Source organism: Stegastes partitus, unplaced genomic scaffold, assembly GCF_000690725.1.
Source record: "Stegastes partitus isolate 25-593 unplaced genomic scaffold, Stegastes_partitus-1.0.2 Scaffold2004, whole genome shotgun sequence".
NCBI lineage: Eukaryota > Metazoa > Chordata > Actinopteri > Pomacentridae > Stegastes > Stegastes partitus.
This window is the reverse complement of record NW_007579735.1, coordinates 32,267-44,730: the sequence shown is the minus strand read 5'-3', so window position 1 is coordinate 44,730 and position 12,464 is coordinate 32,267. Positions and strand designations below refer to the sequence as shown.

At 43.3% G+C, this 12,464-nt stretch overlaps 1 protein-coding gene across 1 annotated transcript in view; it reads right to left on the bottom strand.

Annotated features, from left to right (window-relative positions):
* LOC103373525 (neuron navigator 2-like) overlaps positions 1 to 1,611 on the bottom strand; it is a gene marked incomplete at its 3' end in the record, with an annotated part of 56,584 nt that extends 54,973 nt beyond the window's left edge. The window contains exon 1 of the mRNA XM_008303428.1: positions 1,393 to 1,611. Coding sequence (XP_008301650.1) covers positions 1,393 to 1,611 — 219 coding nt within the window. The remainder of the gene's footprint in view (positions 1 to 1,392) is intronic.
* Between the last annotated feature and the right edge of the window lie 10,853 nt (positions 1,612 to 12,464).

The following is a 12,464-nucleotide window of genomic DNA, read 5'->3' as shown; positions in this document are numbered from 1 at the left end:
GTGCTAACCACTGAGGCACTTTGCCCTCTCACAAAAATAAAACATCACAATGACAGTTTTTTCTTATCATGCAGCCTTAATTACTTTGGGGGCACGAACTCTTCCTGACTATTAGATTAATTAAAGCTGTCGGCGCTGCATTTGGTCAAAAGTTAAAGAAGCTTGTTGAAAATAGAAGAAACACGAGGCAGCCTCGGTGTCTCCGGAGAGTCTTCTCTCATCTCACCGTGCCCTCAGAGCAGATTGGGTTCACACTGAGTGCCGATGGAGTTTGTGCAGGTACTCCACCGAGGGTTGAACCTGCATGTGGAGGGTTCACAGTCCTCAGCAGCAATTCTGCCTCACAGCTCCTCTTCCAGCTCTGTCCTTCCCCAGGGCAAAATCCAGCACACACAGGGCAAGAAATGAGGGCAATAAAATTCATCTATAGAACAACTACCTGGAAAACATGAGTTATTAGAGAACCCCCCATGTTTGAAAAGTCAGAAAACACACACATCTACAAGCGCTCTCTCTGTCAGAAATGATGGATTTCAGCATTTGACTGCAATATCCACATCACTGCAACTGGTCGGGAAGGTCAGGGGTTAACCCAGCCGAGGGTGAAGACGGCTGCTTCATCAGCACCACGGGGATGGTGGTGGTGGTGGTGGGGGGGGACGAAAGGAGGACAGAGAGGAAAGAGAGAAAGTCACAGAAAGTAGGTCAGTGAGAAAACGTGATTAGCCACTAAACAAACGACACCGGCAGCAAACTTGTCCGCCGGCTCCGGCCTCCCGTATCTTCCCCTCACGCGAGCCTTCCCCCGCGCAGGATTCACATTCGTCCCCCATCCGAGACGCCTAACTGGCTGACAGAGTCGGCCTGACTGCGAGGACCGGTTTGCAGAAGCGTTGCACTTGCTGGCTCGCTAACACACACACACACACACACACAAACAGACACCTCCTCTCCCCCTCGCTGCCTTACATGGTGTTAGAACGGGTTGCTAAGCGCAGCCAATATTTCACAAACGCAGCAAAAACAGCCACCCTGATATCCTGCTACGCTGCCATCCTGGACAGCAGAGACGCCGCCTGCTCCGGCTCCTTCCAGGAAATGCGCTGAAATCTGGCTCTGCGGCTCTGTTATGATAAACTGAGCCAAAATTTAAAAAAAAAAAAGTATGGTGATGCTGGAAGATCAATGAGCTGACAGTGGCTGAGAAAACCAAACAATTGAACGTCTCTCTGTTTTAATATCACTCCATTCTTGCCTAAAACAAGATGAATTAAGACATTAAAAAGGAGTTTTTAGGAGGATACACACTCATCCTGGACCATTCAAAGCACTGATCTGACCCAAGTAAAGACAAGGACTCTGCAGGTGGAGGGAACTATTTCACATTCTGACCTGAGTGTTTCCGACAACTTCTGACTCTGCTGCGTTGCCTCTCGGGGGTCTTGGGCCCGCCTGCTGGCCCAGAGAGGGGATGTGGGTCTTGAGCGGCGCCGGAGGCAGAGCTAGAGCTGACGGCCTGCTGGGGGTCTGGGGGATGGGCAGGGCGCTGTGCACCGGTTTGGGTTTGGGGAGTCCTGACTTCATCTTTGAGGCCACCAGGATGGCTGGCATCTTCTCCTCGCGGCCGCCTAATGAGTGCACGCTCCCCTCCCTGACAGCCAGAGATGGAAATCCAGCCTCCAGTCAGAAAGGATTCCTCGTTTACCTTCTGTGAGTGTGAAGGAGTTCAGTTCACACCTGATCCTTCCACTTGATTTAAGCAATGTGTGCGATTTGCTAGAGTCCAGAGTGAAGCTGCTCCTGCTGGATCTCAGCAGGAGGCTGAGCTCCCCAGCAGGCAGTGGAGGTTTAAAAACCCCTCGATCCCACCTGTTTCCTGCTGCCAAGTAGCTTCAGCTTAGGTTATTTCATGTAGAAAACCCTCAAAGTTTTCTCTAAAAAACACCCCCCCACAAACGTCCAGATGGAAATTCACTCTGCAAAGTCCAAGAAAAGAAAATCAAAAACCCCACTTCACAGTGAGAGGAATCCCCAGTTGCCTGGTGGCAGAGCGAGTGTTCCCTTCCATTTATCTCCAGCACTGAAGCGAGAGTCAGCGATTGGCGAAAAGGATCCTACAGGAGGCAGAGCGGTTCCTCTCCCACGGAGCCCCGTTAATTACACCATCGCTTCAGGACGACAGGAGGAGAGGCCAGGCGTTCTCGAGGAGAGGAGGGAAGGCAGCGGAGATGGAGATAAAAAAGAAGAAAAAGGCAGCAGCGGCACAGCGACCGTGTCCTTCAGCGACTGCTCAGCCTGTGACTGCACAGCCTGAATCACAGTCCGCTGCCTCTCCCTCTCCCTCGCTGGTAAGTCGTGGTTAGCAGCAGGTGTGGCTTAGATCAGGGCTGACATATGTGGGGAAAGGCTCAACACATTTACTCAGTGTGCTCCTGCAGCCTGCCTCGCTCCTGTTCTCTCTGTCTTCATTTCATATCACACGAAAACAGCCAATTTAACCAAACTATCTCGTTGCAGTTTTAGTTGCTGCAGTGGGACTTCCTATTGATCCCATGAGCAATAAGGGATCATGTCTGAAAATGAGGCAAATCACTCCTCCAGTATCCACGTGGGTCACATTATGTAATGTAATTTCCACAAAAAGCAACAACATTAACCTGCTTTGACATGAATCTGGTTTCATCTAAGTAGTACATTAGACAAAAACATAATTTGTGCAAAGCCTGACATGCACTGCCAAAAACAAAGTAAAGTAAAGGTGGAAATCTGGTAGCAAAAAAAAAAAAAGTAAAAAAAAGGTATTACTAATACTGTAACAATCAAAATCTGTAAAAATTGTGAAATAAATTAAAAATAAATAAATAAAATAAATAGTAATTTATTTATTTATTTATTATTATTTTGTCAATCCAGGTAACATGTAAGTTAATACTTTTATTCTGTGATTTAACTGGATTTTATCTGCAATTTAACAAAACAGGAAAATTCAGCAAATATACACTTTAAAAAATATGTTTTAGTTTTTCAATCCTGAATATTTCTAATCTTGCTTTTGAATAATGGCAAATATTTGCAAAAATATTGTTATTTTTGCTGATTTAAATGCAGGAAAACAATGATGTCATTTTACAGACACGTAAATTCAAAAGAATAAAAAAACTATTTGTAAAAAAATAAATACAGATTTTATAATTAATATTTGTAATGTAATAAAACAGGAGGAAAAAAGTAACATAATGGTAAATTATTAAAGAAAATAAACAAAAATTGAAGGCGCAAACCGGTTAAAAAGAGTAAATTTTTTACAGTGTGGACATAAAAACTGTCTAAACATAAGAAATGATGCACATTTAGCTCAGACTGCAACAGCTCAACAATTCTTAGATGGACATCAGTGGAAATCTGTGCGGATGTTCATGTTCCCCAGAGGAGAACAGGAAAGTTTTCCCTTTTCCAGTGAAATATTTCTGCATTTCATAGATAAATTGATAAAGACACATCCTCATGGCTTCGGTGATCCCCTGACTTTCCCTCCAGTGCCACCACGAGATCAACATTTGTGACGTTGAGTCAAATATCTCAACAACAGGTCTGTGGATTGTGGTAACATTTGGTAAAATACACAGTCTTGATAGACCCCCTTCTCTGTATTCTCTCTGACTCTCTGACTGTACTCTCTCTGCGACTCAAGTGAGCTCCCCCATTTTAAATATATGAGGACGGCCAATTAGTGGACCGGTGTCAGATCAGCCCGGCTCCCGGCAGGCGCCGCCGAGCTGCCGACGCGTGGACTCAAATCCTGCCGCAGAAGTAAAGAAGAAAAGGCAGAACGCTGGAGAGAGGGGATTTGCATTTTCCCCTCTGCTCATCCATCACCACTTAATTTGAGAATTTACATAGCAGTTTGTATTTAAATCAAGATCTGTAAACAGTTAACTCCCCAAACTAGCATATACTTAAAGAGTTCAGACAGATTTGCATTGGTTACCGTGTGCATTCAGCGGAGCGTTCACTCCTTCAGAGTATTTGGCCAAGAGAGAGACACTGTCATTCTAATATACACACTGAGACAAATACTTAAGTGTGAAAGGGTTTCCAATAGAGCTCTGGTGTGAAAGGAATAAGAGTATAACCCAAATAATAATATGAGTATCACCATCGTCGCCGTGTAGTTTAATCTATGAAGGTCACAACACCAGAAATTTGTGTGTCAGCACCAATTCTCTACAGTGGAATTCTACACCAAACAAAATGAATGTATATCAGCTTAAGGTCTTCTTCAGTGCTGCATACAGAATGCTAATGCGAACGCAGCATTTTATTTTCACAGGTAACAACAATGGTAGCTTACCAATTCACATCTGGCTATTGTTGTGATGCAGCAGCATTCATAGAGCTGCTCATTCCCCGTGTAAGTAGTGGTTCTTGTGCCTTTTGTCGTTGGATCGTGATTGGAAAGCTGAACACAATAACATTAATGCATGAACGAACTTTAGTGGCAACTCATCCAACAGTTTTTGTTCGGGGTAACCAATGTGGTTTTTGTCAGGACTGATACCAATAATTAGGAATCAAGGAGACTGTAGCTGTCGTCTTATTTTATATGTGTTCAAGTTTGATTGGTCGCTGCTGACACCCTATCTGACACCTTATCTGTCCCAGGAACAAACCTTTGGGATAGATCTAGGACAGTTATAGAGATTGATCGCTGACATTTAGAGCCGATGCACATTTTGCAATGAAATTCATAACTTTGGGGTTAAAAATTTTGATCAACACCATCTCGAACACTAACCTTTTATGAGATGTTTACTCACGTTTTACATGTTTAATTGAAAGAGACTTCTAAAAAATGCATCCTTCAGTCTTGATCGGTTGGTTTTCATAATCAATCGGACAGTGCTGTGGACATTGGTAAAAGCCCCAGAATTCATTTGTTTTATTGAGAATCAGTTAGAAAAAAAAAAGCAACTAATTGGAAAACTGCTGGATGTCAGATCCTATAATCGGCCAGGTTAGTTTCTAGCTAATCACTCAGTAGGCCAGGTCTTCTACATCCTCTTTGACACCAGTGTTGTGGTGTTGACATTTCACCAGATAAGCAAAAACTTTGACCTGCTTGTGGCCCGATCAGTGTAGGATCCAACCTCCGTGGACCATGAACATCTGTATGAAATCCAGTGGAAATCCTCTCAGTAGCTACTCAGATATTTCAGTCTGAATCAACCATCTCACCAAACATGTTTTTTGTCTCAGACCCACACCGCTGTCAGAGCAAAAACTGTCGTCATCTTAACAAACCATTTGCTCAAAGCAGCTGCTTACAGTGAACAATCCAAACCAACAAATTACCTGAAATTACCGACATTCGAGACACGAGAAACTGTAAGTCACTAACAGAGGGTTGCACTTCAGTGTTCCAGTTCAATGTGGAAAAGACCATCTGAGTTCATCCTGTAGGAGCTGTCGGACGTAACACACACACACACACACACACATGCACACACACTCCTCACATAGACTTAATAAGAGCAATATTTAATCCATAAGAGGACGTGTTCAGTAGGTTAATCTTAATCCTGTTACAGTAATCCTAAATTATGCAAATACTAATATCTGATTATGATTTAGTGTCACTTAAGTGTGTGTGTGTGTGTGTGTGTGTGTGTGTGTGTAGAGACAGACATATGAGGTCGAGCTCAGACTTTCAACGGTTCTTGTGATTTAAGATCCGCACGTCCGCTTCTTTTTAATATTTCCAGTCAGAAACCTCCAGTCAGGCCTTGAGTGGACAAACATCAACATGAGTTTCACACATTAACATGTTTTTTTTCTGCATTGCTTAAAATATATCTGCCCACACTGGATGCATCACAGAAAACACATTTTTATTGATTAGCCCATCGAGGTCAGGTGAACTACACGTTTTCTTTAGAACATCTTTAATTAATTCAAGGCTGTAGCTCACAAAATGGAACTACAGGTAGCATGTTTTTTTCTCTTGAAACCAGGTGCATCAGTCGCCGTCTGATAACTGCGTGCCACAGATTTCCCACCTCGTCAGCTACGAACCGGCGGTGAGTGAAACGCCAGGAGGCCTCTCTAATCCCAAACACCCACATCCTGACTTCACAACACGCCAGAAATCTTTGAAACATACAGGAAAATACATTAACTCCACCCCGCCTGCCTCGGGTTTCATCCCTCTCGTTTGGAAAATGGAAAGAAGAGAAATAAACACGGCATAATAACGGAAACTTTCATTGTTTTCCGACTCTCCTCCGCTGATGCCGAACGCGTCCCAGACCCTCGTAGATCACAACGCTTCACAGAGAAAGGAAAAATATGTGATTTATGTAGCAACCTTTGAAGATACCTGATGACAGTCCAGTGCAGTCTAATAATAGAGGCCGTTTGGCAGTAAATGGGCGGTATTGACAGTAATAACTAGGACACCCACTGCCTCGCTCTGCTGTATGTTTACACTGTATTTCTTCTTAGAATAATAAACATGCGTGAGGGGTAGATGGTGGGTGTTCGCTGCCAGCTCCGTAGCTGTGCAGAGATTAATGTCAATAGAAATTATACATTAACTCCATGGACGGTGCACTGAAATATCAATATCTGAGGGTGTAGCTGTACTATTATGGAGTTACTCTGTGGCCATCTGTTATTAGAAAAACTCTCTCTCTGCAGAGTGTTTGAATGAGGCCTGCTTTAGTCCAGTTACAGTGAGAGAATTAAATACAATCCAGAAAGACCAGTTTGAGTAATACATAGTCTGATGGCAAATAAAACCCAAAATCACTGCATAGAGGTGTGCATCATATGAGGGAACATATTACAACTCTAACCTGTGTCACTGTGCCACTGAGTCTACCCTCTGTCTCAGTGATTACCAGGTAAACAGTAACGGATCACAGTATTATGTGTTGCAACAAAAGCTGAGACATGTTTAACTTCATTGCTAGACAACAGAGCACTCTTCTCCACATGTGGCCTGTGTCAGCGCCATGATCTCACTGAAATAAATGAGTAGGCAGCGCTGCTTCACCTGTGCTGCTGTCAGTCTGAACAGTCTAGTTACCGACCAAGGAGGCCAGACTAGTTAGATTAATTTTGCTTATTCTTTTATTTCTGTACAGTCGTGATTCAATAATCTGACACTAAATGTAAAACCTTCTTTTATGTTGGATAGCGAGGCTGTCGGATTGTCAACACGGAGGTCGAGATACAAGGAGGGCTTGATGTTTTAAAGCTCATTTGTTGTTAATATTTATTGTTTATAGTTCTTATAATTACTAGTGTATTGTTAGAACACGACGCATCGCTGGATTTCACGCCTAATTGACCGGTAATCGACCTGTATCTGGTCTTTTCATGACAGTCTGAACAACACAGGTCCGAATAATAATGAATATTCAGCACAGTTGGGGGGACCACTTCCACCCTGGGGGAGCGCTCTGACGGGGTGGAAGTGGCCGGAACGCACAGGCAGTACTTGGCTGCTGATTACTTCCGTAAACACTGAGCATGCGTGTGACGTCGTCGTGTCCTCTTCTGCGCATGCGGGACACTTTTGGGTCATATGAAGTTCACACAGCAGATCACATACAAGTCGCATTTAATTGGAAATGTGAACGAACTCGCAAAAAAATCAAATTTCGCAAAAAAAATCTGAATTGAGCATCAAGTCCTGCAGTCTGAATGTAGGACTTATCCTTCATTGTGACATAAAATGTTATGTTAGAGTCAGAATCCAAGGCTTTTTCATGGGTTCCGTTGGTTTTTCCTAAAAGCCTGTCGGATAGCAAGGTTTTCGGATTGTTAAGGGTCGGATTGTTGAGTCATGACTGTATTAAAAAAAAGTGAAAAGTTGGCTTCATGCGTCCACGCCACATGTCCTCTGCGGATGTCCATGTGCATCACAAAATCAGCAATTGCATGAACTCTACGCACTGCAAGCATAGTGTCTGTGCATGTTTCAGGACAACAAGTAGGAAAGGCTGTGCGAGCAGAATTCATAAATTCATCGTTAGATGAGTTGTAATTGATGTAGTTGCTGCTGGACTTTGGATTTTGTTTACATGCTTTCCATCGGTGATGTCCAAACACAGCAAGAACTAAATTCTCCAGAAGCCTCGTGTTAATATCTGCCCACTGAGCACAGGATAAACGGTCAACAACCTCCTGCAGCAGGCTGCTCCACAGTCATCTGTACACATCAGAAACAATCAGTGACACACTGCTACAGTCCCATCTGGAACGAGCTGCAAAGTCACAGTGTTTCAGAAACATCCACTGGAGCCCCGAGTGTCTTTGTGTGGTCAGTGTGAGCAGCAGCGCATCTGTCTGTGTAGCAGACCAACACATAACCTACATTATGTATGTCGTGTGCCTGCAACTACATGAGCATCCACTGCCTGTATTCCAAGTCAAAAACCTTGATTTGGTCTTCAGTGTTTTGGTGCAGAGCTGGAAACAGCCCCACCATATGGCTCTTTATTTAATATTTTAGCTTGTAGAGCATAGAAGCATTTTTTTTTTTTTAAATTATCTGGTGCCATGTAAATCTTTAGACTTGAGGATATTTTTGACCACTTCCACAAATCTATATGCCATATCTTTTCTTTTGCTTGTCAAATCCCTATACACCAATCTGACAAAAACCTAATTAACACACAGTGAGGTTCCAACCAAGTTAAGATGACCTTCACATGCACTAATCTGCCACGGCATTAAAACCACCTGCCTGACACTGTGGAGGTCCCTCTAGTGCTGTTCAAACAGCGCTGGCTGCAGTTCTTTGAGCTCCTGTGCATCGCAGAGTGCAGCCCCCACGGATCAGTTTGTTCTAGAGCATTGCATGGATGCTCAATTACATCGGGATCTGGGGAGTGTGAAGGTCAGTTCAAAGGATAGGGCTCTTTGTCGTGTTCTTCAAGCTGATCTGAGTAGTTTTTTGTGGTTTGTCAAGACATATTGTCCAGTTGGGTCTGTGGTTGGTTTGCATCAACGTTTAGATGGGTGACACATGTTAAAGTAACATCCATGTGAAAGCTAAGGTTTTCCAGCAGAACATTGCGCTGTAACGAGGCGATCAGTGTGTTCGGTGGTTTCCATGTTGTGGCTGACCTGTTTATATACTTTTTAATGGCCTGCACCTACAGCTGGTGCTAAAGAAACAATTTCCAGGCATCATACAAAAACCCTGACCTCCATTAGGAAACTGATTTAGTAGGATTGATGTAATTATGCTGCAGGTGGACTACATATTTCTGATCATTTTATAATGTAAGGCAGCACATTTAAATTGCTGTGAGCCTTAGTGGAGGTACACACACATATATATATATATATACACATGGAAGGTCAGATGCAGGCCGGAATTTGCAACATCAAACCTCTGGTCATCGCTCTGCTACGACTCCCAGATTGAAATTCAGCTGGTCAATTTCAGCATGAAATTAAAATGTATGTATTCAGACGCAGCCTGCTGACAGAGATCCACCTCCACAGTCATCATCCAAACAACTGTGTGTGTATTTTAATATGTATGCACCATAAATTAAATGAAATTGTACACACACCCACCCACATGCACACCCACTTCCCACACACTCGCCACTCTTCCTGTGCTGATTGTTTTCATTAGCAGAGTTAGCAGAGCAGAACAAGTGGGCTCTCGCTGACAAGAGCCGCGCTAACTGGAGCAACGGCCTGACATTTCCACCGTGACAGCACAGGATCTACCACTTGACCTACACACTGTGTCCACACACACAGACACACACGCGCACGCACGCACAAAGTTATTTACGATAATGAACAGTGGCAGTGCTGTAAGGCTGGATCGCCGGGGAAAAGGAGCTGAGTCCGTGAAGCCCAGCGGGGCTCTGGCATGGCTCAAGTGACGCCGGCTAACACAACAAACAGTGTCAGGCCAAACAGACACAAATAAACAACAACAGCACACATGCTACTGTACACATTTAACACAAATCGTCTCGGGAGAATGAGCTGAGGCGGCCTGGAGGAGCGGAGAGAAGAAACGAGAAGCCCAGTTTGCTCAGGAAACACAGACACATGGGCGAGATGCTGCAGTAAAGAGAGGCGACTGACAGGGAAGAGGAGAGTGTTTGTGCCAGCTTGGATCCTGCTGAGTGTGTTTGTGCCATCGCCCAGCTCCAGCTGTGGAACGTGAGTGCACGTGCGCGTGCACGTTTGTGTGATCTAAATGGGTCTCTGGGGCAGCGTGCAGCCAGCAGTGGGAGTTTCCTGTCAAAGTCCTGTCACATGTCACCTACGCAGGTCATCACTGTGGGCCGACTTCTGTCTGCTCAGAGGAAGCAGGGCATCAAACAAGCGTAGTTTTGTTAAAGGAAAAGGCCACTTTTTTTACAAATTAGACCATGATCATTATTATTAGGATAACTTTTTACATGCACTATTAATTACTGAGATCAGGGAACATGGCGACCTTACTGCAATGGACACTAGGAGGGCAACAAACACCTCCACCAGGTTGTGTAATATTACTTTAACACTTGAGAATTATTAGCACCAATACTTCTTACTTTTCTATTATACTTTTATTTTTGCTTGTTTATTCGTATGTCTTATTGTTTTTCTATAAGGTCCTGCATTTATTCTCTTGATGTCATTGTTTTCTGAGCAATATCTGGCACAAGAATTTGCTTCAAGAATAAGAATCTTGTTTGATCTCCTCTTAAAACAAAAAGTGAACTTGCCTCGAATGGTCAAGATAATTTCTCTTTACACAGGAAAACTACTGTGTGCATGTATGACTGGGTTAACATTTTACATTTCCCTTCACCTCCTCTTTTGACTACAGTGGAGTTTATTTGAAACCAATGTACCTGCTTGTCCAGGTTTCTTTTTTAAATTTGTCACTACCTTTTCAAACATGTTTCTAAATGACAGCCAACACCAGAACACGAAGGTTATTTATTTTGCTTTCTCTTTGACTTTAGCAATTTAAAGGCTGGAAAAAAAACATGGCACAGTGAGAACGGAATGACAACCAGAACTCTAATGGATGTTGTGAGGTTTGCACACATTAGTCCATCAGATGCCCCTGAATGATTTCAAAGGCAAGAGAACATTCTGTGTGATTGCACTTGTTTTGCTATTGACAGCTTCCCAGTGTGACTCTCATTGTCTTTGCTTCATTTAGATTGAACAAGGCCGATGTCTGGACTGAGCTCAGTACGAGTGGATTCAGAAAATAGCAAATGAGCTCAGTTAAACAAAATGAGGTTTTGGTTTTCAATAAAACACAAAATTAGAATGTAATCCTTAACCCCTGATCTAACCCATATCATCGCCTGAACTTAAAGAGCCCATATTATGCACATCTACAGGTTTGTAGATTTTTGTTTGTTTGTTTTTTGAATCTAGTAGAATATATTTACAGGCTTTAATGTTCAAAAAAACCCACAATTTCTCTCATAATGTGCATCACTGCAGCACCAGTTTTAGCTCCTGTCTCCTTAAAGCCCCCCTCCAGAAAAGCTAAATCTGTTCTGATTGGTCCGCTGGCCCAATGAAAGAAAGACAAGGTTGGTTAAGCCCAGATGTGAAGCACAAAGATGTACCCCTACTGCAAGAACGATGCTCATTTTATGCATAATGCAAACGTGTTACAAGGTGACATGAATAAGTAACACGAAAAAAGCATGGACGCCAAACGAGGTGTTTCGTATAGATAAGGGAGAACAATTTATATGGAAGAGAATGTTCCTTGTGGTTTCGAACTTGTACGTTTATAGACGTCTTATATGCACAAAAATAGTAAAACATACTAAAGAAAAGGGGAAAAAAACCTAAAAAAGCACAACATATAATAGGGGCTCTTTAATCTTAACTTCTTTCCAAGCTTCACCCTAAAACCAAGATTTGTTCCTCAAATGCTCCTCAAGGCCAAAACTTCAACGCTGGTCCTCACAATGCTGCAAGAACAAGAGCACACACACACACTTGCACATCTGCACTAAAACACAGTAACCTGGATTGCGTGAACAAAAGCAAAAACACAAGCGAAAACTCACACAACGGACGCACACTCAGACGGCAAAAAGCGAGACAGAGGAGACAGCAGCACCCAAACAACAGTCGGCGTGCAGTAAACTGGGGTGACAGATAAGGAAGCCGGGGAGAAGTCATCACGGCCACAGCTCCGAGGTGTGTGTGTGTGTGTGTGTGTGTGCGTTCATGTGTGTTAATGTGTGTGTGTGTGGACGTGGGGAGCCTGTCATGTGATCTAAAGCCCTACTTTATATCAGAGGATGAACGTTCTTGGAGGCGACGCAGCGAGAACACGCGGAAACATAATAAACCGTCTCCTCACTCACATCTCAACGACATAATTAACCAGCACTAATCAGGCTCTAATAGTTCATTTAACACCTATTAGCTAAAGGTGCAATCACATTAAACTTTTT